The 27,669-nt window shown below is 39.4% G+C and overlaps 1 protein-coding gene across 1 annotated transcript in view; it reads left to right on the top strand.

Moving 5' to 3' along the window:
* PITRM1 (pitrilysin metallopeptidase 1) overlaps nucleotides 1-27,657 on the top strand; it is a 30,565-nt gene extending 2,908 nt beyond the window's left edge. The window contains exons 5-27 of the mRNA XM_082480015.1: nucleotides 179-293; nucleotides 399-495; nucleotides 899-1,059; nucleotides 2,345-2,471; nucleotides 3,254-3,342; nucleotides 3,902-4,030; nucleotides 5,789-5,902; nucleotides 6,338-6,434; nucleotides 11,801-11,935; nucleotides 14,166-14,304; nucleotides 15,415-15,531; nucleotides 16,639-16,771; nucleotides 17,501-17,621; nucleotides 18,428-18,504; nucleotides 18,809-18,974; nucleotides 19,099-19,199; nucleotides 20,159-20,279; nucleotides 21,084-21,155; nucleotides 22,637-22,749; nucleotides 23,285-23,410; nucleotides 24,667-24,812; nucleotides 26,488-26,590; nucleotides 27,189-27,657. Coding sequence (XP_082336141.1) covers nucleotides 179-293; nucleotides 399-495; nucleotides 899-1,059; nucleotides 2,345-2,471; nucleotides 3,254-3,342; nucleotides 3,902-4,030; nucleotides 5,789-5,902; nucleotides 6,338-6,434; nucleotides 11,801-11,935; nucleotides 14,166-14,304; nucleotides 15,415-15,531; nucleotides 16,639-16,771; nucleotides 17,501-17,621; nucleotides 18,428-18,504; nucleotides 18,809-18,974; nucleotides 19,099-19,199; nucleotides 20,159-20,279; nucleotides 21,084-21,155; nucleotides 22,637-22,749; nucleotides 23,285-23,410; nucleotides 24,667-24,812; nucleotides 26,488-26,590; nucleotides 27,189-27,282 — 2,693 coding nt within the window. The 3' untranslated portion in view covers nucleotides 27,283-27,657. The remainder of the gene's footprint in view (nucleotides 1-178; nucleotides 294-398; nucleotides 496-898; nucleotides 1,060-2,344; nucleotides 2,472-3,253; nucleotides 3,343-3,901; nucleotides 4,031-5,788; nucleotides 5,903-6,337; nucleotides 6,435-11,800; nucleotides 11,936-14,165; nucleotides 14,305-15,414; nucleotides 15,532-16,638; nucleotides 16,772-17,500; nucleotides 17,622-18,427; nucleotides 18,505-18,808; nucleotides 18,975-19,098; nucleotides 19,200-20,158; nucleotides 20,280-21,083; nucleotides 21,156-22,636; nucleotides 22,750-23,284; nucleotides 23,411-24,666; nucleotides 24,813-26,487; nucleotides 26,591-27,188) is intronic.
* Nucleotides 27,658-27,669: the final 12 nt, after the last annotated feature.

The following is a 27,669-nucleotide window of genomic DNA, read 5'->3' as shown; positions in this document are numbered from 1 at the left end:
TCATGGTAAAATAATTGTGGTGTTAAACTTCTGTGTATTCCTCGGGAAAAATATGTGTCATTTAGAAAGTTTCTTCTCTTACAGTTCTTTATGTAGAAGAGAGATTAAAAATAAATGAGGGCAAAGTGCATCTCAGACTCTCTGAAGTTCTGATATTTTTACGTTTATTTATATGCAGCTAGTGATTACACACTCTATCCGTTTTCAACACAAAATCCCAAGGATTTTCAAAATCTTCTGTCGGTGTACCTGGATGCAGCTTTCTTTCCATGTTTGCGGCAACTGGATTTCTGGTAAGATGTGGACAGCTTGAGAAGTATGTAAACCTTAAATTAAAAAAATAAAAAAAAAACCCAGAACCCTCAAACTCACACACTTTCTGTTATTAATTTTTTTAGGCAAGAAGGTTGGAGGTTAGAACATGAGAACCCAACTGATCCTCAGACACCCTTAGTCTTCAAAGGAGTTGTTTTTAATGAAATGAAAGGGGCATTTGTAAGTTTTGTGAATGTTTGTTTTAAGATCTTACATGTGGTGAAGTGGCTTAAGCTGCAGGTTTTCAATGGCATTATTGCACCAGAGATTCCCATTCCTCCTTTGTGAAATTTAAGCCCTCAGTAAAGTCAACAGTCTGTTACATGGCTATTCTTAAAGTTAGCCTGTTGAAAGTTTATTTACGTATAAAAGAGGATCCTGCTAATGGATTTTATTGTAGATTTTTCTTTTAAATTGACACGATAATGTAGCTAGTTTTATGAGTATATGGGACTACAGAACGCAATGCTTATGTGAGGAGGAGCTCTGGTGTAAGTTACAGTTCTGAGGTCTTATTAAGCACCTTTTATTTTTAAAATGTGTTTTGATGACTTTTACTGAAATGTGGTGTTTTCCTCTTAAGACAGATAATGAGAGGATATTTGCACAGCACTTGCAGAATAAAATCCTTCCTGATCACACTTATGGTGTGGTATCTGGTGGAGATCCATTGTGTATTCCTGATCTTACGTGGGAGCAGCTTAAACAGTTCCATGCCACACATTATCATCCAAGCAATTCCAGGTATCTGAAGTTTGTGACTAACTTACTGCGTTATATAGTGTTAGCACTGCGTTTGTATTTTTGTGAGGGAAAACCAGCAACACGGTGTTTCCATTGACATGGCCAGCAACTTAGATAACCTATGCCCTCCAGCAGCTAGGACAGCATTGAAGCAAGGAATTTGCTCTAGGGAGAGAAGCGAAGGGTGAATTGGAAGCAGGGGTTACTGCGAGAGAGGTGGCTGATTTTTCTAGAGTACATCTGCCTGCTTGATTATGAGGGCTTGTTTTGGGGATTTTTGTTTACAGATGTTTCACCTTGAACTCAAATGGCTTGGAGGGAAATGGAACATACTAATAAGTATTCGGCAGTAATTTTAGGGACTTAAGATACAAGTAGCGCAGATGAGTCTAGGGCTTCCTATCCTCCTGAAGGCAACCCAGATTAAAAGTTATAAAAAGAAATTACAAATGAATGGCTGTTCCATTTGTTCCTGAATCATACGTTACTGTATCAGGTTCTAAATAATGGATATTTGTTTGAGTCAGATACTAATTCTGTGGGTACAGATAAGGTATTTAAGCTAAAAGTCAATTTGAAAGTGATACTGAGGGAAATCTATAGCATCGTTGTTTCTTCTGGACCAATTTTGTGGTCAATGTCTTAGTCTGATTAGTTGGAACATAAGCTTGTGTCATGACAGTGAATTGTCGATCCTTTGTTTTTCTCATCATCCCATGTATTCTATTGTACCTGTGTTTAGATTTTAATTGGGGAATAACATTTACCTGAGACATACCTTGTGTCTCAACATATTTTAATTCAGTGGAAGTCACCAGTGTTTCTTGTAGGTGTGGGAGTGTGCATGGTAGACTGACCCGCAGAACCCAGCCATGTTTTATAGATCAGTTGAGAGACATGGATCGTCGTATTTTATGCGTTATGTGTGAAGACAATAAGAATTTTGTCTTCTGAGACTTTAGAGCAGCGGGATTCTGGCTTCAGTTGCTAATTTTTTTTCTTGGAACATTGTATATTGCTGCAACTAAATGAATTCTAGTTTTTTCGTGGCCTTTGAAGCATAGAACAGGAGCTGAAATATGTAGAATTTTACCAGGAGATACATGAGCTTTATGTATGTGACAAACTGGTGGGTCTTTAACTTAGGAGCCTTACAAAGCATGTTTCATTCTAGATATGACTGAATCACTGGAAAATACATAAAATTCAGAATATAATAAAAGCTGTTACTGTAAATTTCGTGCAAGATCTGATGCTTAATCCCAATCTTTCATATTAAATGCAGATTTTTCACTTACGGTAATTTTCCACTGGAGCAACATTTAGAACAAATACACGAGGAAGCATTGGCAAAATTTGAAAGAATTGAATCAAAAACTGATATCCCAAAACAGAAACTCTGGGAAAAGCCTGTAAGTAAAAAAAAAAAATAATAATACAAAAATTAAAATGAAATTTTAAAAAAGAAACAGTGCACATCCAATCTTGGAATTGCAGAAACTGAATAGAATATGTTAATACGTTAACATTTTAGCCCAGCTTACCAGAGTTTTGTTGTTGTTTTTTTTTTTTTTTGTTTAGAAGTGTGTTTGTGTGTAAATGAGCTGAAGTATTTTTATTTTCGGTTACAGCAGGGAAAAAACTACATTTACTTTTGAGTTTCAGTAATGTAATGGTTGCATGCAGTTGCTTGTTTTTCTTATTTCTAGTTTTGAAATTCCTCAGGGTTTGGAGCACTGAACTATTTGTTAATGGAAAGCTTTTAGCTACTGTTAGAAATACTGATACTTAGTGTCAGGAAATATGCCCTCTAATGGGACCTAAACTTCCAAACATTGGTGTCAAAAAGAACATTCTCCATTCTCTTCCTCTCCCCTCCCCTTTTCCTCCCTGGCTTGTCCAGAAGCATAAGCATTTCTTTGAAACCCAGCACAGAGCGTTAATTATGGCCAGATTTTCTTGATCCTCTCCTCTATTCTTCACTTGTAAAAAATTGAGATATCACTTGTATTTTTCAAGATACCCTGTGTTTGTGTATTTATTCATGAATGTTGAACTTACTCATGAGTATCTGTAAAATTATTTTAAGTCTTTGAAAGGAAGATGCTATGAAGATGCCAGCAATCATTTTTTTAAATTTGTAATTTCTGTTCTGAGTTTAGTCTGCATCAAACTTATTTATTATACTTTACAGAGAGAACACAGTGTAACGTGTGGCTTAGACTCATTTGCTGCCGATCCTTCCAAGCAGACAACTGTCAGCGTCAGCTACTTGTTGACCGAGTAAGTGTATCAAAATGAAATTCTGAATCAAAGGCTTACTGTAGAACTTTAAGCAATATTGGGCATATTTCATGTTCTTCAATCCCTCTTCATAAATGTCATCTTTAAGTTAAATAATGCCATGGGAAAGCTAGACAAATCCTATAGTAAATTAAAGTTTAATTACTAAACAGATTTTTTTCTGTCTTTTTCTTTAGCAAATAAACATAAAGAAAATCAGCCGTTATCTTACAGAACTGTTCAGTGGATTAGACTTTTGGGAATACTGGCTTCCTGTTTTTCAACTTCCTGCACGTGCACGCTTTTCTGTATGACCCTACTACTAACTTCTATCTACCCTTTCAGCCTAATTTAACTTGCTTTACTGCTAGTTATAGGAAGTGAAAGACGCAGAACTCTTAGTTCCCTAAGGTTTGTTAATAACTGACAATTATTTTTCCCTTCCTCCCTCTACATTGTTTTGTAGAAGTAATTTTTCTGAAATGAACTTAGTGATGATACTGGGTGTCCCATATCTGTAGCTTGAAGTTGTTTTTAAGAGCTATTCATTTTTCTTCAGTATTACAGACACTTTTGAAACGTTTACACTAAGCCTGTTGTCTTCACTGTTGGTTGATGGGCCGAATTCTCCCTTTTACAAAGCCTTAATTGAGTCTGGTGTTGGTACAGATTTTTCTCCTGATGTTGGGTAAGTGTTGCAATTTACATTTCATCACTATAAGCAATATTAGAAACGTTACAAACCACTATTAGGTTGGGAGGTCATCTGTCATACAGGCAATTTACACCAGAATAATCTTACTTTAATATTAAAACATCTTAAGGGTTTCTACTGATGAGCTGTAAAGCGTTCTCAAGTGTAATTTTTGGCTTGTCAAAGTAATTTGATAGAAGCTATGTTAGTTTAAACAGAGTTGTACTGTTTAAAGCTCATGAACAAGAAAAATGAGTAGATAAAAACATGGTATAACTTCAGTGCCCTGATATACTTGGGGTTTTCATCTTGGCCATTTAGTATTACTCAGAAGAGTTTGCTAGCTCTTCTCTGTACTGTGTTATCTTTGCTTTTTTGCTTTAATTCTGTGATTTAGTAGCAGGTAGGTTTTGCATAAATGTACTTTTGTGCAGTTAAGTGCCATTAACTTACCCTTTTATATGAGGTGATAGTATTACTGCTAACACTTACTTATTCAAACTGTAGCTTTTGCAGCCAATCTTCTGAGTTTGCTCTGTGCTGCAGGTTAAGGGAGGGTGGAGTGTCTTTAGTCAGCTGCTCATCATAGTTTGCTTTTGTTGTCAACGGAAAGAAAGAAGCACTTTCAGGGCATGTTTCATCTGACTGATTTTTAGATTTGAGGATTACAAAAATTCTGCCTTTGTCTCTACTGGCTGTCTCGGATGTTTGTGTGCGGAACCTTAATAATACTCATCTATGATTTTTAATGCCTTAGGATAGTCTGCCTGTCTTGAATTCTCTCTGCATGAAGTCACGGGCTTCCTGCGAGTCCTGTGTTATGCATGCCAGTGCCACGCAGATATCTTAATACCACAGAGCATGGCAGTAGAAATCCGTGTTTAGACACTGAAGTAGTGATTCAGTTGTATGTTTTGTCTGCTGAGCCTTTTCTAGGTGGACTGTATTAATATGGCGTTGAACCATACAGAGAATTGGCTTTAATTTGTCTTAGTGACAGTGCTGATGAATCTAGAAGAGTAAGTTTGAGTCCAGAGATCAGTATTCCAGAATTCAACACCTGAGCCTGCCATTGAATTCCTTTGGTGGATTTTAGACATGGAATAGTGGATGTTGATAAGCACCTATTGCTTTTTGTTTGTTGGCTTTGGTTCAAACTACTAGGTGTTCTGTATTTCTGCAAGTGTCAATTTGTCTCTCTAAGAGTTTACCCTGCCTGACAGCTTGGGCAAAATTATCTTTTTTTTCTTTTCTTTGGAAGTCCCATTGAAAATAATTGCAACAAACATGAAACACTTCACCTTCACCACTTACTCTACAAACACTGTTTTAAAAGTTCAAATTTAGAAGTACCATTCCACTCACCTGCTTATGTAGAATATATGTATTTAGCGTTACAGGCAGCTACAATTTTCACCTTAAGAAAAGAGACTTCTTAATCAGAAAGTACTTACAGATTAATGGGAAGATGAAAAGAAAAGACTAGCTTTTCTGTAACTGTTTTTCTTTCTCTAGTATCATATGCTGTATGTTTTCTTAACAGTGCGCTACTACTACTGAAATAGAACAAAAAAATACTTTTAAGTTCTCTTTCTTGCCTCTTTGGTAATTATTTTTCTTTCTATCTAGCTTTTAAAATCCCGTGTGTGTATGTGGAAATGGTGGGTGTTTTTCCCCTTATTCTGCCTTTGCTGGTAGGTTTAATGCTTAAGTTCTAGTACTTGTCACTGATTTGAATATGTTTTATTCTAGGTTTAATGGCTCAACAAGAGAAGCTTATTTCAGTGTGGGTCTACAGGGTATTGCTGAAAGAGACATTGATACTGTGAAACAGATAATTGCCAGAACAGTTGATGAGGTTATTGCGTGAGTAATGATAAATTTTTGAGAATACAGTTAGTTCCTTCATACAGTCTTTTATAATTAGATATTAATAATATAATATATAGACATATAATAATATGGACATGTATATAATAACATTCCTTAAAAATTGAGTTATATTAAAATAAATGCAACAAAGAAGCAATAATATTGTTCAATACTCTTAAAACTTGTATCTGCTACTTCCTGTATTGTAGCATATTCATCAGCATAACCTTCAGGAGTTTAATGATATTAATGCAGTTTCACTAAATGACACAGCATGATAAGATTATTTCATATCAATTTTAATTCAGTGTGGAAGACATTATGTTGTAATGCTTCCTTTATCAGTGTTATAATTCATTTTCATAACTTCACTTAAAGTGATTGGTGTTAATGGATGTGATTTCCTTCTCTCATCACCCCTTCCCAAAGGAAAGGTTTTGAGGAAGATAGGATTGAAGCTCTTCTTCACAAAATTGAAATCCAGCTGAAGCATCAGTCTACGAGTTTTGGACTTGCCCTGACATCTGTAAGTCTGTATGTGTGCACATGGGTGGTGCTTTTCTAAGTATAGATGAGAAACCTGTCTACATCTTTACAAAATACGGGGTCATTTTTTAGACTCTTGATATGTAAAACTTTTCACTTAAGGGCTTTTCCTTTGTCATCTTATTTACATCTTTCTTCCTTCTTTTCAGTAGCCTTCAAACTATCGCTGGACTCCACTCTGTATGATTTAATCAGGCAGTTGAGCCTGTTGTCTTCGCCTGAATACTAGCTTTGGTTGCAGTAGCACCGATTACTTCTTTGAGAGGCATGCCATACTGCTTCTTGGAACTGTATGTTTTGGCCAGGTGCCTATGTATTTTTAGAAGTCAAATAGAAGGACTATGTTCTTCTATGGGATTTAGGGTTGTACTGCTGTAATTTAATTTCAAGATTCACAAGTGAGAATTTACACTAATTCAATTCTTGGCTTAAAATTTTGATACCAAAGCTGTTATGGAAAATGTTTTCCACACCAGAATGTGGTGTCTTTAAGGAGTCTGCAAGTTGTTGTAAATTTTGGGAACAAGTTAACTGCAGTATTTGCAGTCAGTTTGGAGATCAGGGCCTCTTGCTGCCTCTTGTTCTCCAGTGTCCTCTCTTTTTTCTGCTCTGTAGCAGCTTCACTTGCTTAGCAGCTCTTCTGCTTTGTGTCTCTCAAGTGTTGTATATTCTTCAGCATGAACAGGAGTTCATTTTTTGGCATGCAAAGTTAGGTAAAGAAGCAGAGCCCTGAATTAACATGAGACTTGTAAATGGGAGAGCACAACCAAGAGCTGTTTCAAATCAGATTGCCATACAATGAAACAGAAAAATTGTGGATATTTAACTGTCTGTTATGTATCTTAGCAGGATCTGGCGAAATGTGCCTGACTTTGGTAGCCAATACATTCTAGCATGACTTCAGAATGAGTAATTCTGTCTGGTAAAATATTTACGCATATACTTTATCTTTCAGTATTTTTAAGTCTTGAAGTTGATTCAACTGTTAGGACTTAATTCTAGAACAGAATGCTCTTAATCAATTCTTGCTTTTAAAGACCAGTCACACAGCATTTGGTGTTAATACTCTCATAGAGGAGAGTTATATTTCTGTTCACAGAATCACGGAATTTTCAGAGTTGGAAGGGACCTCTAGAGATCATCTAGTCCAACTCCCCTGCCAAAGCAGGATTGCCCAGAGCACATCACTCAGGACTGCATCCAGGCGGGTCTTGAAAATCTCCAGAGAAGGGGACTCCACCACCTCCCTGGGCAGCCTGTGCCAGTGCTCTGTCACCCTCACCGTAAAGAAGTTTTTCCTTGTATTTGACTGGAACTTCCTGTGTTCCAACTTGTGCCCATTACCCCTCGTCCTGTCACTTGGAACCATTGAAAAGAGCCTGGCTCCATCCTCCTTCATTTGGCTGAGCTCATGTTTTAGAAATCGACCTTGAAAAGGGCTGAAAGGGATCTTGTTATAACTACAGTAATCATAGAATGGTTGGGATTGGAAGGGACCTTTAAATGTAAGTTAGTTCCAACCTCCTTGTTGTGAGCAGGACCATCTTTTGCTAGATCAGATACTCAAAGCCCTGTCCAACCTGACCTTGAACACTTCCAATGGCGTGGCATCCACAATTTCTCTGGGCAAGCTATTCCAGTGTCTGATGACCCTCATTGTAAAGAATTTCTTTGCTACGCCCAAACTAAATCTACCCTCGTTCACTTTAAAACTGTTGTCCCTTGTCCTGTCAGTACAGGCCTTGGTAAAAAGACTTTCTCTGTCTTTCTTACAAGCCCCCTTAATAGGTCTCCCTGAAGCCTTCTCTTCTCCAGGCAGAACAACTGCAACTGTCTCAGCCTGTCCTCACAGGAGAGGTGCTCCGGCCCTCTGATCATTTTTGTGGCCCTCCTCTAGACAAATCAGTGTCTGTCTTGTACTGTGAGCCCCAGAGCTGGTTGCAGTACTTCAGGTGGGGTCTCACCAGAGTGGAGTAGAGGGGGAGAATCACCTCCCTCAACGTGCTGGCCACACTTCTTTTTATGCAGCCCAGGATATGATTGGCTTTCTGGGCTGTAAGTGCACATTGTGGCCTCACAACCAATTTTTCATCTACCAATATCCTCAAGCCTTTCTCTGCAGGGCTGCTTTCAAACCATTCATCATCCAACTTGTACTGATTACTGGTTGTTGCTCCAGCCCAGGTGCAGGACCTTGCACTTGGCCTTGTTGAACTTCAAAAGGTTCACATGGGCTCATTCCTCAACCCTATCATGGTTCCTCTGGATGGCATGCCTTCCCTCAAGCGTATCAACTGTGCTGCTCAGCCTGGTGTCATCTGCAAACTTGCTGAGGGTGCACTCAATCGCACTGTCTATATCATTAACAAAGATATGGAACAGTATTGGTCCCAATATGGACCCCTGAGGGACAGACACCACTTGGTACTGATCTCCATTCTGACGTTGAGCCATTGACTGCAACTGTTTGGATGCGGCCATCCAGCCAATTCCCTATCCATCGAATAGTCCATCTGTCAAACATGTATCTCTCCAATTTAGCGGCAAGGATGTTGTGTGGGACTGTGACATCAGTTTCTCTTCCCTTAACCACCAGTGCAGTCACTCTGTTGTGGAATGCTGCCAGATTAGTCAGGTGTGATTTGTCTTTTGTGAAACCATGTTGGCTATCACAGATAGCACTGTGTAATTTTAAATGTTGTGTGGTTAAATTTTCTAACTTCTATGCTGTATTCCAGTGGTGTACTAGCTTTACAATTAGAAGGATGTTCCTCTGTGTGATGTGTTTATTTAAAAGACAGTACAATAGGTGAACCATTGGCTGAAGGGTGGGGCTCCAAGAGTTGTAGTAAATGGCTTAACATCCAGCTGGGGGCCAGTCACTAGTGGTGTTCCCCAGGGCTTAATATTAGGGCCAGTTCTTCTCTGTGTTTTTATCAATGATCTGGACACAGGAGTTGAGTGCACACTAAGTATATTTGCTGACAGTACTGGATCAGGAGTTGTTGATTCCCTTGAGAGTAAAGAGGCCTTACAGAGACATCTGTTGATAGATTGAAGCCCTGGGCAATCACAAACTTTATGAAATTTAACAAGGACAAGTGTGGGTTCTGCACCTGGGACGGTATAATCCTGGATGTACATATAGACTGAGGGATGAGGCTGGAGTGCAGCCCTGCAGAAAGGGATCTGAGAAGTTGTTTTGATGGTAAGCTCAATATGAGGCACATAAAGTCAAAAAGGGCCAAACGTACACTGGGTTGCATTAAAGACAGTGTAGCTAACTGATTGAAAGAAGTGATTATCCCACTACGCTCAGCATTGGCATGGCCTCACCTTGAGTACTGTGTGCAGTTTTGAGCTCCACAATATAAGGACATAAAAATATTAGAACATGCCAAAGGAGGGCAGCAAAGTTGCTGGAAGGGCTAGAGGGCATGACTTATGAGGAGCTGCTGAGAGTACTAGGTTTGTTCAGCTTAGAAGAGGGGAGACTGAGGGGTGACTTCATTGCTGTCTACAACTCCCTCATGATGGGGAGTGAAGCAGGGGGTCTCTCTGCTGTCTGGTAATAGGACATGATGAAAAGGCTTCAATCTGCATCAAGGGAAGTCTAAATTGGGTAGTAGGAAGAAGTTCTTCATGGAGAGGGTGGTCAAGTACTGGAACAAGCTGCCCGAGTGTTCTAGTTTTGGCTGGGATAGACTAAAAACCTCTTCATAGTAGCTTGTATGGAGCTCTGTTTTGGATTTGTGCTGATTACACAGGGATGTTTTAGCTATTGCTGAACAGCGCTTACACAGCGTCAAGGCCTTCTCTGCTTCTCACGCTGCCCCGCCAGCAAGGAGGCTGGGGGTGCCCAAGAAGTTGGGAGGGGACACAGCTGGGACAGCTGACTGCAACTGACCAATATGACACCGTGCTGAGCAGTAAAAGCTGGGGGAAGAAGGAGGAAGGGGGAGCTGTTTGGAGTGATGGTGTTTGTCTTCCCAAGTCACCGTTACGCGTCATGGAGCCCTTCTTTCTGAACACCTGAAACCTGGCTGAACACCTGCCTGCCCATGGGAAGCAGTGAATGAATTCCTTATTTTGCATTGCTAGCATGCACAGCTTTTGCCTTACCTGTTAAACTGTCTTTATCTCAACCCATGAGTTTTCTTACTTTTACCCTTTCTGTTCCCCCCCCCATTCCACTGTGAGGGGAGTGAGCGAGCGGCTGGCCGGGGTTGGGGTTAAACCATGACACCAAGGAAATGGTCATGGCCCCGAGTCTGTCAGTGTTCAAGAAGAGTTTGGAGAACTCTCTTAGATATATGGTTAAACTTTTAAATTGCTTACTGAGAACCAGCACTGAGTTGTTGTAATGACCCCGTGGAAGCCTCAAATAAGGAGTGACTTATTTCAGGAGAATTAACTCAAGCATGTCCTAGAAGAATACTATTCTTTAAAACACAATAGGGAAATTCCACAGAATAGATAATAATAGATATTAGTGAAAAAGTCTGGAAGGCTTGTGATGCCTGCTTGTAATTAAAGAGATTAGAAAACAGAAGGTGGTTTTGACAGTTCTGGTGCATTTGTTTTCTATGTGCTTTTAAGGGCTTTTTCTTTCAAATTTTTTTTTTTTTTTTTTTTTAATTTTGCTTTGTTTCATTTTTTCCTCATTCACACAAGAGTAGAAAGGGAGAAAGTTTTGATTGCCTTGTGGGTATTTGAAGAACTTTCAATAGCGACTCGAGCAAACTTAATAGTCTCAAACAAGAGAATAAAACTAGGATAAAAATCCTTCCAAAAGAAACATCCTGGGGATATTTCTGGTTATTCAGTATTTTCTTTTTCTAAAGTCCTGTCTACGTTTGAGTTACCTTACTATAAATCATTTCATCTGACTGATACAATAAATGGGTAACTATAATATTTATGTACTACTTTGTCTCTACAGCCTGTTCCTTTTTTTCCTTCTTTCTTGGGCTGAAAAATTGATTTATTTTAAATGGGAGAGGAAAGAGAGGAGAGATGAGAGAGGAAAGAACATTACAATAGATTTCCAGAATACAGATATACACACCTATGCAAAAGAAAGAAGAAGGGAAAAAAAAAAGGTAGTTTGGTATGATAAAATTAGAGAAGAGAATGGAGAGAACAGGGGACAGATGATGATGGAATAGTCCTTTAATCTGAACAAAGATTTCAGCTTTTTTTTTTCTGCTCCAAATATATTAGAACTACTCATTATGTGTCTGTTATTCAAATATAAATGATGAGGTGGTTATGGAACATAGATGCTGTCAGTTGTAGAAATTCAGATGGATTGTCCTGCTTACCTAATTATTCTTTCTCATTCAGTATATAGCCTCCTGCTGGAATCAAGATGGGGATCCAGTGGAGCTTCTGAAGATTGCAGACAAAGTCTCTCGGTTCAGGCAGTGCCTTAAAGAAAATCCCACATTTCTTCAGGAAAAAGTTAAAACATATTTTAAGGTAGGAAAACTTATGGAAAAATATCTGCAGTATTAATTTTTAAATTACAGTTTTGTATTTAAAATTACACTGAATGCTAATTCTCCATAACCATACTGTCTATTTTTAGGTGTAGACGAACAGCAGTGCTTTTGAATGAAGCATGTTAATTTTAAGTGGTTGAAGTGAAAACTTTTCAAAACTGGAAAAGTTGTCTGGTTAGACATTTGGAAACATGGGCATGTAGTGATAGGATGAGGGGTAATGGCTTTAAACTGGAAGAGGGTAGATTTAAGTTAGATATCACAAAGAAGTTTTTCACCCTGAGGGTGATGAAGCACTGAAACAGGTTGCCCAGGGAAGTTGTGGAAGCTCTGTCCCTGAAAGTGTTCAAGGCCAGGCTGGATGTAGCCTTGGGCAACCTGGTCTAGTGGGAGGTGTCCCTGCCCGTGGCAGGGGGGTTGGAACTAGGTGATCTTTAAGGTACCTTCCAACCTAAACCATTCTGTGATTCTATGAAACATGCGTGTTAGAACATTGATAAAATGCTGATGTTTTATGAACTGTGATGCCTGATGTTATAGAAGGGCACATGAGTATTTCCTAATGAGAAGCTCAAACGTAGACAGAGAATTACAGACATAGTTATGTGTTGCTTAGTATTGGCGTAGCAAGGCATATCTCTTCTTCCTTGAAAAGATGTTGGTTATAAGTAAGATTGTTCTGGTGCTCCTCATGTTCACTGAACTGCTGTCTGAATTTTGCTGTCGGTGCCAATTGCTTTCTGCTTTTTTTTCTTGTTTTCCTCTCCATACGTTCTGCTGGAGTTCTTGAAGAAATAAAACCAGTAAAGGCATTATTGGATAGTTCTGAAGCCCTGAATTAGCTAGTGCCAGAAAGAAAAAAATCCAGTGATAGAAGTGCAAAAGTGGTTTTGGGGTTAATTTGGGGTATTTGTTTTGTTGGTGGGTTTTTGGTTTTGTTTGGGTTTTTTTCCCCCAAAATTGTTCCAAGTTGTTTTTAAGGGCAGATCTATTATAGGTAACTGCCAACCTGATTGAATAGCGAGTAAATGCTGGTTCTCATTTACTCAAAGGCAACAAGAGGCAGTAGCAGCAATTGAAATCTGTTTTTTCTAAAGGCATTATTAGTGTCTGGAAGTAGTAGGGGGACATTAAGGTTTCAGCTTTTGTAGGGAAGAAATACAGGTGCAGTATTTTAGAGAATGTCCTTTACTGTGCAGTTTTGTGGAGGGGGCTAAGGCAAAAGCATGACTCAGGAAGTAATGAGGATAGTTGTATGTTCTTTTATCAGAAGATTATGTATGCACTGTTAGACTTTGTGCCTGGAGATTAATAAAGCAGGGAGGCCAGGACCAAGGGAGAGAATGCTGTTCATCCTGTCCATTTTAACATGCCTAGTTAATTTTGCATTTTCCTCTTCAACTCTGCAGTCAATCAGGTTTCTGTAGTCTTTCCACGTCTGAGAAGCTCATAAAACAGAATCTGATTACATTGCCCCAAATTATTGGCAGTATCTGTCAGTGACAGATGCTACTTTTTCAGGTCTACTTTGAAATGGGCAATTTTTGAGGTTGCTATCTTTTTGAATAGCCTCCCAGTATTACATAAAATGGAAGCCGCTTGAGTAATTTTGTTATTAAAACTCCACAGTCTGGTATAAACAAAGAGAAATTCAACAGCAGTTGTGACACTTGCATAATGCATGGAGTTCTCTGGCAGCAAGGCTGATGTAAAGCGTTTCTGAGCAGGATAAGGCATGTACATTTTACATCATGTGGGATCTCTGTGCGCTCAAGCTTGGGCAGGTTGAAAGAGGTGTTTAATGAAACCCTCCTGCATTTAACCAGATTCCCTATCTTAGGACATTCTCCAGATAAAACTTGTGGCATGCTGCTCTGTAGTGTTACGTACAGTTGTTTAGCCTTGATTTAATTAAACTAATGAGTACTGTGTGCTGTTGAGGGATTCTGACTCTATACTAAAATTTCACAGAAGGTTGTTCGTGTTTGTTCTTGTGGTAAGCTGCCTCTCTTCCCCACCCTTTTAGCAGACTGTTTTGTATGAAATGAAGAGTTTAAATGGCCTGTTTTTGATACTTTTGATAATATGCAAGCCAAATGATGCACAGACTGTTTTTATCTACTGCTGATGAAGCAATAATCTGAGGTAAAACAGGAGAAAGTTGTCTCAAAACTAATAACGCTTTCTTTTGGGATATATTTCTGCAGGATAATCCACATAGATTGACTCTGTCAATGAGTCCAGAGGAAGACTACCATGATAAACAAGCAAAAATGGAAGCAGAAAAGCTGGGAAAAAAGGTCAATGCTCTTTCTGAAGAAGAAAAAACCCAAATCTTTGAAAAAGGTTAGCATGCTTTTTCATATTTTTATTTCGGTAACTGCTTAAAAACGCAGCCAGTTTTTTAGCTGGCGTTCTGTAGAGTATCTTAAATTCTCAGGCGCTTTCCAGCATTTGCTCTGAAATGGATGGGATATTTTGTTGGAAGTTTGTGTATATGTGTTACGGGGTCACGCAGTGTAGTATTTACACTACAATGTATGATTGGTATATTCCATTAGATTGAACACTCAAAAATAGAATGATCAATGTCTCCAGTAGGGCAGAATAAAGGAAGTTGTTTTACAGTATCAATCTGCTTATTCTTTCCCATGTTAACTTGCACTACGTACAAGATGAATTCCACCATTTACCTTGAAGCTGTTTATTTTTGAGCATGAGGTCTGCTCCCTGCTCCTATAAAATGTATTTTGTAATTTTATTTCTTTTTTTTCCTACTTAAAAAGCCAATTATAAAAGTAATGTTGTGTTTAACTTATTCTGGGCAATAACTTCAGCTTGGAAACCCTGGGCAGTCATCTAAATTTGTGAAAATAGTGATCTAGTCACAGAAATCCTTCAAGAAAGTGACATTAATCTTCTGAAATTTTGGTACTAGGCAGGGGATAAGGGAGCAGAAAATCAGATGAGGCTTTCTACTTGTGAAGAGTACTTAGAGGTGACCAGCTAAAATCTGAAAGAGGATGAAATGTAAAATTAAATACAACAATTTAGCTGCATCAGTGTACTGACAGGGCATTTGAGTAAGAACTGGGGGGAATATGTTAGAAAGTAGCTTCTTGCCCACAAGATCTGGGTTGCCTGGGTTTTGTTTGCAGAGCTGGGTGACAGGGCAGGGTGGCAGATACCACCTCGTCAGGGTTTAAATTGCATGTTACTGTAAACAGGATGTGAAGGTGCGATTGGCAAGAGAATTTACAAAGATACAGTGTTCTGTTTGCTGTTGCAAAGTGATAATCTGCAAACTTGTTTCAATAAAATATTTGAAAGAACTGTTGTTAGAAAATGCAAAACTTCAACTCTTGTGTTTTCTGATCTGTGTCACCTCAGTAGGTTTTAACAGCATTTTCACTAAAAGTTGGAAATGACAAACTAGTATTCCGCTCTCCTCATTAGGTCTGGAGTTAATTGCTCTTCAGAGCAAACCTCAGGATACTTCTTGTCTCCCAGCTCTAAAAGTGTCTGACATCGAGCCACGAATCCCATTCACTGTGCTGGAGACAACACTTGCAGGTTGGTGTAACCACTATTTTGTCCTCTGCTTGCCCAGCTGTTGTTCTTTTTTGCTCTTTACAAAGTATATGTACTCTCTGTTTGTTACAGTCCTTTTCTTCTAGTCCACCATCTACCATCTCTGTGGTAGACAGTTTGCAGTGGATCTGCAGATGCTTTGTGCCGTCACCTCTAAGGGGCAATGTGGGGCTGTTCTCAGCTGGAACCAGCCACCTGCCCTTCCCAGGGCTCCTGCTGCCAGCTACCTGCTTACTCACCGCCTGCCCTGCCCTGCAGTCAGAGGAGTCTCTAGGTGGCAAGCTCCACCGCTCTTGAGCAATCCCCCACTTTCCAAACACTTATGCAGGGTGCAGCACTCCTGGCAGCTTGTGCAGTGAGCCTTCCTTGCTGCTTTCCCTTCCTACCTAGTTTTTATAGAATGGGATGTATAGGAGCCATAGAAAAAAAAAATCATCATACTCCATAACCTCAGTGCAGATTTCTCCCTGCTTTGCCAGGGGCTACCCCATGGATTGATAGGAAACAAGAAATTGTAGATCTTAATTTTGGTACAGTTCTGTCAAAATCTTTCAGGTAATACTGCTCTGCACTATATTTCTAATGGACACTTTCCTACAAGAATTGCTAGCGAGTGTCAAGTACTGTATAATTTTGATACTAAAATGACCTGGTTTTGTGAAAATTCTGATGTTTATATTCTAATGCTCTGGCTTAGAAGAGAACGTACAGTGTAGGAACCCACTTTGCTCAAGTTTGTGGTGATGAAGGCAAGAAATAAGGGAGCAAAAGTTCTTGAGTTGTTCAGAAACAAATTACCATTCCTTTGTTTGAATGTTATCTCTAAAACGTGGCCTCTGTCAACAGAATTCTCTCATCGAGTTGTCCAGTGTCCATTACCATACCGTAGGCAGAAACAATACAAACCCTTCAGTCCAGCGTTCAGTGCAATGTGCAAAGTTAAAACAAGAAGTGGCTCTGAAGTGCCAAAAGAAAATAACTCTTAATGTGAAGTTCTTGTAAGAAATTGTTTTGGTTTTATGTATTTATAGTAGGAAGCTGTTGGTTGTTCTTTGCTTTTGGTTTGTTCTTTTTTTTTTTAATCTGTAGCTGACGAAATTCCTGTCCAGTACTGTGCTCAGCCAACCAATGGGGTGGTTTATTTCAGAGCTGTTTCCAGCTTGAACACGCTTCCCGAGGAGCTCAAACCATACGTGCCGCTCTTCTGCAATGTCATTACAAAGTGAGAGGTTTACTTTCTTAGAAACTAAAGCAATAAGATGTAATACGGCTTACTGAAATAATACTGCTTTTAATAACTTCAGCAGCTGTTCTTCTTATAGAGGGCAAATGCTGATAAGTTGGTGTCGGGCAGAAACAGTGGTCTTTCCTCTTCCCCACAGAGCTGCTAGCTCCTTTGCCCTTCTCTGGCAGTCTCTGGATTGCCTTGTTCCCCAGCATCAACACAAGCGTTCCCTGAACAGATTGGAAAATTGATAGAAATGAAAAATAGCCTAGCAAAAATTGAAGTTTTCACTTGGATAGATTTTTTTTTTTTTTTTTGTCTAATTTCACCATGTGGTCACAAAAACATTGACCCTGTCATAGGGGAAAGAACACCACAGGGCAGAACAAGTCAGCTGGTCTGGGAGGAATCTATTCTTTTGATTGGTGATAACAGTTTCTGTGGTGTTATTACTGTAGTTCCATATGGATGTTGGTAGCAAGACTGTACAGAAAGCACACTTTTTAATACACCATTTTGAATTAACAGGTTGATTTAATTGAAAAGCTTGGTGTGTTATTTTTTTTTCTTTCATAAGGTGTGAAGTATTATATTTGCTTGACAATGCCCCGAATTGTTTGGTTGCTAGATTAGTATTGGCCTAAACAGTCGTCTTTGCAAATGGCATACGGATCTTGGTTTTGGCATACACTGCAAATGGAAATAAATCTCTCTTGTTTTTCACAGAATGGGATGTGGAGCCCTTGATTACAGGGAACAAGCTCAGAAAATAGAGCTAAAAACAGGTGGTATGTCTGTCAGCCCACATATCATTCCAGATGATTCACACCTGGATGTGTATGAACAGGTAGATTAATCATAAACTGTAAGACATTACACTCGCAATAACAGCTCTGTAGTTGAGGGTCAGTCAGGGCTTCCAGGTAGAAGGTCAGCTCATGTAGATTGAAAACTTAGCATGTAAAAGGACTCGTGCCTTTTTGTTTAAGGTATACATTTGACGATTACAGTAACTGAGTAGTTTGTTTTAAGGGGAGTACTCGATGTCGTGATCTGTTTTAAGGCAGGGCTTCACCAGCATCTGTCACTGTATTTTTGAGTGCTGCAAAAAATTTTAGAAGCAGAGAGTAGAGGGCAGAATGGTATAGTGTTAGACATAGAGATTGCTGTCAACCTGTGTATGTCACTGTTAATGTGGTTCAGAAGCACAGAATGTTTGCAAGATCATTAGATCTTCTTACTGGGGGTAACAGTCCCAGCAATATCCTCTTAAGATTTTTTTCAGACTTGCTGGGATCTGCTGCTTGGATTGCTCCACTGCAGTTGAATTAGAGAGACTCCTTGGCAGAAACGTGCATCCCCAGAACTGTTTTATTTGTGCTTCATGAGAAATACAAGAAATTCTATTTCTGATCTGCTACTTACTGTTGGGAAGGAGGAATTGACAGGCTTGCTTTGTGTGAAGAACAATCACATTTCATGTCTGCTCTGATTTTAGTAGCATAGACTGCATTAAAGTGATTTTGTGAAGTGTAGCATTAGGTTGACATCATTGCATCGCTTTCATAAGTTATTGTGCGTTTCTCAGGCCATTGCTTTGGTTGTCTTGTGTGAAGGGTTTTTTTGTGTTTTGTTTTTTCTTTTTTCCTTTAGGGTGTGCTCTTTTCATCTCTGTGCTTGGATAGAAATCTGCCAGACATGATGCATTTGTGGAGTGAAATATTTAACAAGTACAGTACATTGGGTTTTGTTTGTGTTTTTGCATGTGTTTGGGGGTTCTTTTTCCCCTCTTCCTCCAACCATTCTCTTCTTAGAGATCCCACTTCGGGATTTCTTTTTATAACTGTATCTTTGAATGGGTCCCAGTTTCTAAACCTAAGTATTCCATCATTTGCATAACTATAGTGGATTAAATGGAGAACCAAGAGTCTAAGAGCTCTTTCTTGAATTTGGGATGATGAATGATTCAGTATTATAAATTCCATTGGTGTGCTTTTGGATGAGACCTACAGACCTGTTTCTATACTTTTTCAGCCCCCGCTTTGAGGAGGAAGAACACTTCAGAGTGCTGGTTAAGAAGACTGCCCAGGAGCTGTCGAATGGGATTCCAGACTGTGGGCATTTATATGCCTCTATTCGAGCCAGCAAAAACCTTACGCCTTCTGGAGAACTGCAAGAAATGTTCAGTGGGATGGATCAGGTGAAGAGTTAATGGCATCTTTCAGTGAGGCCCAAATCCTCGACTTTGGAATTACAGTGCTCCTTTTTGCCATTTTTGTCTACTGGTTTAATGTGTAATCTTTCTGCCTTCCTTTCCCGCACAGGTGAAGTTGATGAAAAGAATAGCAGAAATGTCTGATATTAAACCGATACTACGCAAACTACCACGCATTAAGAAGTATTTATTAAATAGTGACAACATCAGGTGAGTTCCAGCTAAAAACAAAGGGGCGTTTTGGTTAGAGGGAGGCCACGGCCTGTGACTGTGCATTTCTGTGTGCTTCATGGAGTACTGGCGTTTTGTGAAACAGGATGTCTGTGGGAAAAACTACAAAAGGGTTCTTAGTTTAAATTCTTCTTGCTTACAAAGTGGTAGCTCTGGCTTATTTTGTTCATTTTTTAACACGTGTGAGAAACTTAGGGCAAATTTCACGTGTAGCTATTGTACCAAAAGTGTGTAAATGACCTGTAGGATTTTACAGAAATATTCAAAATTCTGCCTTTTTATTTTTGCTTAAAGGTGCCCAGGAGTCAAATACTGTTATATTGTGTTGTAACAGTAGAATGAAATTTGTTTGGGGATTTTTTATCCTAAAATGAAAATAGCAACATTCTGAAATCTGCTTTGTGCAATATATTGGAAAAAGTAAGAGGGCACTTTAATGTGTTTAGTGTCAGCCACATTAGTTCCAAAAATAAGTCCATTTGAAGTACCAAAAGTTGCAAAGTTTCGTTTTGTAGATGAGTAAAATTGTAGAAATATCTATATTGCTCAAAACGATGGTAGATCTGCCTGTAAAGAGAGAATACAGAGGACATTAGTTTTTTGTGAGACGTTTATATTTTGCAAAACTGATGTAGTCCTGTCCTGCGCACAGAAACAGTTTGACAGCTACTGCTAAAGTTTGGGTCTGAAGGTGTTTTTGGGCAAGCAAAAGAAAAGCAATTGGACTTTGACTTTGGGCGGAGAGGGGGAGGGCATATGAAATGCTGGATTATGAGTATTTTGGGGTTTGTTTCTGTGATGGTGATTATCAGTGACCACAGATCTAACATTCTGATGATTTTATAGAAAATGTTTAGGAAGACAACGTGGTGCAAGTTATAAAAGGCTGTCCGAAAACACAAAAATATATTTAAAAACTTGGTGTGTATTTTTAACAGATGTTCAGTGAATGCAGCACCTCAACAGATATCAGAAGCATCTAAAGAAGTAGAGAAATTTATAAAGGGCATAGCTAGAAGTAAAAAAGAGAGAAAACCTGTTCGTCCCCATGTGATCGAGGTAAGAAATTACTTCATTTGTGACTGGGGCATCAAACACAGTTGGATTTGATCTAGTATAGAGAGCACTGTGCAACCCGGAGCAGATCCTTTGTAGTCAAATACCCTGTCCTTACAAAGATGTCTGAAGAAATTTGCAAGAGTCAGCTCTGTGACAAGCTGCTGTCTCTGTTTTGTCACAGAGGCTGTCTTCACCTCGATAAAATAGACAATAGTAATCCTGTAGATTAGCTGTCAAACCTTACCCTGAGGCTACTGCTTTTGCGTGGGATGTGGAAAAAGAATTTCTTACTTTTTCTGTCACATAAAACTATAATTTCTTTTTTAGCTAAGCTTTACTTGAAATGTTGGCCAAAAGGCAATAGGGCATGATGTGCAGTTCCTCAGTTGCATGAGAATTTGTTGTCTGGATGTTAAGGACATTTGGCACAAAATGTGCTTGGATTAATAGAGCTGACCCAGAATCTGCTCTGTCACTATGCAGATCTGTCTTAACTTCTGTTGAGACTGGAATAAAGATCCCAGTTCCCTACCCGTGAGGGGAAACGATAGTCTGAAACTTTCTGAGCCTCAGTTAATCTGTGTCTTGGTGTCTTTCAGTGCCAAATTGCTGTTGAAAGGAAATGTATTTGGTATTTGCTTAGAAATTCAAATATAAAGAAGTAATTGAGTAGCTTGCTTATGTTTGTGAAGACACGGTCTGATGGTGGTTTCAAAGAGGTTTGAAGGGTAGGGGTTGCATCTGTAGTGTTATTACTCTAAATTGTTGAATAATCTATTGATATAAGGGCTGGGTCTCTTCTAGAAATCTTCAGAAGTGAAACCTGTGGGAAGTGAAACGCTTACTGGTTTGCAGATCACAAGGAAACTAGTTAATGTAAGTACATTATTGGTTGGGGATGTTGGTGTTACCAGGCTCTTACTGATACTAATGGTCCATCGTAAGCTGTTACAGATTCTCTTGCAATTTACAAGCACACCACTCACAGTTCCGCCCTCTGACTGGATTGTTTCTTTAACCTAGCCATCAAACTTCTTAATCCCTCTGTGTCATACTCTTTGTTATCTTCCCTTTGGTTCTGGTGTGAAGATCATCTAGCTAACTCCACATCCCTGCATGTGGGCAAATACTGGCTTGTGCTGTCTCTTGTAAGTGATGCTTACTTAATTTTTAACCTGGCTTCTTTCAGAACCAGGCTCGTGTGGTGTCACTCCCAGTTAATCCCTTCCTTTCCTTCCTCTCCCTTCCTAAATGATTCTGAATGTGAATCACACATGACACAAGAGCATTAGTGACAATTAAGTAAAAATGAAAATCTGTATTTGGCTATAGGAGAGAAAAACAGCTTAGCGTACCCTGAGCTGTCCTTTGAGAAGGCGTCAGGGAGAGCTCAGCCCATGATTTTGCTTGCTGACCAGTGATGTATATGCTGCTGTGCGTGGCCCGACCAGCCAGCGATGTGTGAGGGGCTGGGGAACGGGTCTTTGAAGTTCAGAAAGGCTTGGGAGTGTTGAAATGGGGCCATAAAAACTACTGGAGATGTGTAAGGCTCTGCTCATCACAGAATCACAGAATCTCCTAGGTTGGAAAAGACCTGTAAGATCATCTGGTCCAATCATTAACCTAACACTGACAAGCCCACCGCTAAACCGTGTCCCTGAGCACTATATCTACATGACCCTTAAATACCTGCAGGGGCAGGGACTCCACCACTGGAGTACTTAAATAAGGATGTGAGCAGGTCTGTGTGTGAAAGAGGCAAAGAAGCAAGTGCTGTGGAGGCCTGGAGACATGCAGAGGACTGGAAGCTTTGAAGTGGGGGTGTAAGGAAGAGTCATATTTATTGCAGGAGGTGTTTGAGTAGAAATTCATATAGCTGCTGCTGTTCGTAAATAGTTTGCTGCTTTTTTTGTGAGTTTCAGTTTCTGAATCTGGTTTCAGTATCTAAAGTTGAGTAGATGGACTGAAATTTGATGACCATGCACATATGTGGATGTAGAAGTGGACAGTTCTGAACACTTGTTTCAATCACAGTAAAGCCATGGCGGGGCAAGCACGCTAATCGAAACTCCGTGGTAATAATACAAGGCCTGCACAATTGAGAAGTCAGTGCAAGGATGGGTAGCTGCTGTACAGAGTCCACGTACCTTTGTTTCCCACAGCAATTCTGTGTACTGGATTGCTAAAATGGGCACAAGCGAAATGTCAGTGATTGCAGCGTAGGTCAAGTGGCAGCTTTAGCATTTGTGTGTCTATATGTTTGGCAGAATTTCATAGTTCTCAAAAAACCCAGAGTTCTCAAATGGATAAATTGTCTCACCTATGCTGACTGTGACAATAATGCATTTTTCTCTTAGGATCCTACTTTCAAACCATGCCAGATGAGGACCCATTTTGTGCTTCCCTTCCCAGTGAACTACATCGGGGAATGCATTCGAACAGTTCCCTACGCCACTGCAGACTACGCAAGGTGGGAGGCGGGATCTGCAGGGAGCTTCTCTGTGTGTTGCATAGCCCAAACGAAATGGAAAGCGTTAGGCTGACCACAGAAAATGGAGTGTCGGTAGAAAATGCTTTGCAGTGCGTTTGTCACAAATTCCTTATGGAGCAATCTTTGCATGGCTAGGTCCAGAAATGCCCTGGTTTAGTAAATGCTTGAGATTAAGTAACGAGGGGCTGCTGTCCCCTAACTTCCAAATAAACAGCCCTGCCTGCCTGGATGTGTCCGAGCTGACAATCCTATTGCATGTGAGAAAGTTTAGGAGGCTGCTCTCATATTTCATTAAATGAAATAAATGGAAGTAGTCAAGGAATATTCCAAAGCAGCGCCACTCTTAGAATGATGTCACATTATTCAGCTATTATTAAATATTGAGAATCGTTGTAGCTTACAAGAAGCAGTGCATTGCAAATGGGGGATCTTTATGAACTTTAGAGGAAGTTGACAATATTACAGTTGTCAGATTCATTTAACATCTCTGCTGTTGTTGTTTCTCTAATTACAGCCTTCGAATTCTTGCACGGTTGATGACAGCTAAATTCCTACATAGAGAAATCAGAGAGAAAGGAGGGGCTTATGGTGGAGGTGCTAAGCTTAGCCACAATGGCATATTCACTTTCTACTCCTACAGGTAACAGTAGGTTCACTCTTTCCTGTTCACGTCCGAGGGCATTGCTGACTGCACTCTCGTGTATCTTTTTTTGACTTGGTTATAGTTCTCTTTCAAGATCAAGTGAAATAAAAAGAATCACAAGAAAGCGATTCAGTGCTGATGATGTACAGATTAGTTGCTTAAGGTATATCAGTCTTGTTGATGAAGCCCACCTTGCTTTCTCTGCTGTCCTTAGGAAAGCTAACTTAGCTCTGGCGGTAGCAACGGTTGCGTCGCTGTACTTAGATGTTTACTGTCTTGGTACCAGATTCATGTGAAACTTTTTCTCTTGTTTCTTCCTGGGTTGAGGAGGCCCTAAAAATGGGAATTCAAGACTTATTCTAATTTGAGACCAGGAAGTAGAATGTTGTTGTTCCCCACGGTCTTGGGTTTGAAAATACACAGCTTCCTTTGGTGGCTGTGGCTGGAATCATCAGAGATCCATCAGAAAGCATTGCTGGTGAAGAGCTAGAACTGCTTTCTTCTCCTTTTCACTTCCTCTTTTTGGCCAGTCCAGAATAGTTACCTTGCATTGGTTTTGCCAAAGCTCTTTTGGATGAAATTTGAACTGGAGGTATTAAAGACTAGTCATAATCCCCACTAAAAATGTTATGTGGCTGGAGTCCTGGCTTAAATCGGTTCCCTAGACTGAAGGCAGCCCAGCACAGTGCCTGGTCAGGATTCCTAGCTAAAATTTGAGCATCTTTCCCTCTCTGTGAAGCTTCAACGTGGTGGGACTTGTCTTGGTTAGCATTTCACTGGTTGTTAACCTGTTGCACCTGTTTTACAGAGAGCAGGAACAGGTGTAGCAGGAAACACAACTTAGAGAAGATAGGGCATATCATACATATTTCTGCCGTTGATATCAACGGCAGCTATGCTTACTAAGCTCTTGCAGCAAATTGATGGTGCGTTGTAAACAGTGCTGGTTTACCAGCTCTTTAAATACCAGCTCTCTGCACGCTGCCTTGGAACTACTTTTAGCCAACTGAACTTGCTGCATTTGTGTATCTAAAATGCAGAATACGCCTGGTTTGCAACACTTCTTTCTTCTGGAAAAAAAAACCCAAACCCTCTTTTTGTAAGCAAAAAGGAAGTTTATAATTTGGTTTAATCCCCATGTATGTATGTTTATATGATGGTTAGTAAACTATGAATGAAGTGAGAAAAAGCAATTACAGTATTTCATTTTGTAAGAGTACAGTAATTAATTTTACTTTTTTTTTTTTTCCAAGAGACCCAAATTCATTAGCCACCTTGAAAACATTTGAAAAAGCAGTTGAATGGGCCAAATCCGGAGAATTCACCCAACAAGATATCGATGAAGCTAAGCTAGCAGTATTTGCTGCTGTAGATGCACCAATAGCTCCTTCAGATAAAGGTATATTCTTGCCAGCCTCCCAGCGCTGCGAGTATTTATCTTTTTTATTATTTCAATTTAAAGGGAAGAAAATAGTTAGTTTTTTAAACTGTATCATATGATAAAATTTGTACTCGGCAGATGTAAGAATATTGCAGTTTCAACAAAGCAGTCAATCCTTGTTGCTCCCTTTCAGAAATACCACACTCGTTCAGTCTCTCTACTGAAGTTTTCGTGTTCATACCGCTCCTTGGTGTCAGGTGTTACAGCTGGGAGATGGAGGTAGATTAAAGAAACAATTTTAGGTTTGGAAAGGGCATTAAATGCAAGCAAATAAAAAGAAATACTGGTCTTCCCATTAAAAAAAAGTTGAAGGATTATTTTCCTGACACAAGTATGCGTATTGACTGTGAATGTCACAAACCTTTTGAGCGTTACTCTTTTGAAGAAGTTAAAGCATAAAAGCCTGCCTGCTACAGTGGAGGGTGTTATCTTCTCTACATACCTGCATACTTAATGATGGTTGTTAGTATCTTCACATCTTTTCAGTTTGCTCACACATTGCTTTGCTTTCCTCGTTTTTCCTTCCCTCCCTCCCTCCCTCCCTCCCTCCCTCCCTCCCTCCCTCCCTCCCTCCCTCCCTCCCTCCCTCCCTCCCTCCCTCTCAGCTTAATTTCAATCCAAGGCTTGCTAAATTAGAATACGTTCCTTTCCTATGCATAAAGGAATTATGTTAAAATTAGCATTATTTTAATATGTACTTGTATTAACACTAACTTATTAAAAAAAATATGAAGCTGACTTTCAGCTAAGGAAACTTGGTTTTGTTCTGGGCAATTAAAAAGAGAAATAATTTTAGGTGCCTATGAGTGAAATGCATCCATATTGAATGTTGGTGTTTGTGAGAGTAATGGTTTACATTCTTTGCTATTCGAACACGCATCTTAACAGAGCTGTGGCAGATTTAGTGAGACACTGAATAGAGGAACATTTTTCAGCAGGCCTGGAAGCTCTTGTGGAGACAAACACCTCTCCCTTCGTGCTACTGTTGTTTCCATCATTGGCCCCACATCAGGACTTCGCCTAACTTTGCAGTCAGCCCTGCTTTGGGCAGGAGGTTGGAGTAGGTGACAGATGTCCTCCCAAACCACTTTTTTTCCCTCTATGATTATTTGCGTGACAAAAAGCCCTTCTGTGTTTACATTGGAATTCTCTGGTTGTTCATGGACCTATAATATTAATTTTAACATTAACATTAAAATACTGTAGGCAAGTATTCCAACAAAAAGGTGAACGAACCTTTTTCTTGTGTGTATACTACAACTGGTTGCACATTTTAAGAGTTTGTTCTTATAAGCCACAATAAAAATAAAAGCTTCATGAAATGCAGTTTGGCTAAAATGTTAGAAACTACTGAGACTCTTTAGAACAAATCACGCTACAGTGTTTTAGGTTTTCTGGACCACCATTATGTTTAGATTTTTAAAAACTAAATCAGTTGCCAGAATAGAATATGAATTTATTGATGTTTGATTTCCAGTTGGGTATTGTCTCAGAACAATGGCCTAGTGGTAGTCTCTATTCTTCCCTTCCAGCACATGTACTGCCTTAGTTTGCACTCGTTCATGCACTTGGGTATAAGTGAGATTCCAGTACACCAATGCAGCGTGTGGGTTTCTTTTCTTTTTTTTCCTAGGAATGGATCATTTCTTATATGGGATTTCAGATGAAATGAAGCAGTCGCACAGAGAACAACTTTTTGCTGTCAACAGTGATAACCTGGTTGATGTATCAAACAAGTAAGTCTGTGCTCAATTTAGGAAAATGTTTACTTGAAAAATAAAACAGAAACTGAATCTGAAGAAGAAAACGGTTTGTAAAAGTTGTCATGTGTCATAAAGTTTTGGGGTTTCTTCCCTTGGCCTTTCATACTACTTTCACTATTTGCTTTTGTAACCTAGACAGAGATGTTAATTATATCCTGCTTCTTGCATTTTAGCAGGTGTAACTCCCTTCTACATTCCCAGTTTGTTTTACTTTTAAAGGGTCCACAAACTGGAGAAAAAGTATGCTCAGACATCCAGCTCCCAGCTCTGTGAGCTGGTTCTTCCAGACGTGTAGCATTTTGTGCTTCTTAAGTCTAAAGAGGAATTCAGAAGCCTGAAGAATTCCGCTACTGAAGAATCCAAGGACATGAAATAGTTACAGCAATGTCTTAAGAAACTATTGTATTGTGATGACTGGAGCAGAACACTAAATCCAAAAGATGCTCTAAAAGCAAACAATGGGTACATATCAAACAGCACTTTTTCCCCAGGGGCGTATTTTTAACTTGTATAGCAGTTACAGATAAAGGAATGCAGCAGTTTCTCATTTGTTTCTGTTTTTTTCTTGCAGATATCTTGCCGCTGGGAAGAGCACTCGCGGTCAAGCTGTACTTGGCCCAGAAAATGCAGATATCGCCAAAGATCCCTCATGGGTCAAACGATGAATTGGGGCTGAACATCAAAACTAACACAAAACAAGCCAATTTGTGTGATATATAACTAGCTTTTTGTAGTAGCTTTTAACTGTGCTATGGTCCAACTTAAATGTTGATTGCTGCTGTTAAGTGTCCAACAAACCAGTTAAAAGCTGTCCTTCAAACAACTACGTGAAAAATTTTCTAACTATACAGTATTTGAGAGCAAGAATGATTTTCTGTTATGGCACAGACAGACCTTAATATTTTACTGAAGACTCACTCCTCCAGTCACACGAGTACTATATAAATTAAATATTTTTGTATATGTAAAACTCTAGAGTTTTAAATGGTGTTTGTTTGAAATCATGTCTGCTGTTGGATATAAAAAACCTATGTCTCATACTGACAGATTTC

This window comes from Vanellus vanellus (assembly GCF_965231255.1).
Source record: "Vanellus vanellus genome assembly, chromosome: 2".
NCBI classification, from domain to species: Eukaryota; Metazoa; Chordata; class Aves; order Charadriiformes; family Charadriidae; genus Vanellus; species Vanellus vanellus.
This window is presented reverse-complemented; position numbering and strand designations above follow the sequence as displayed.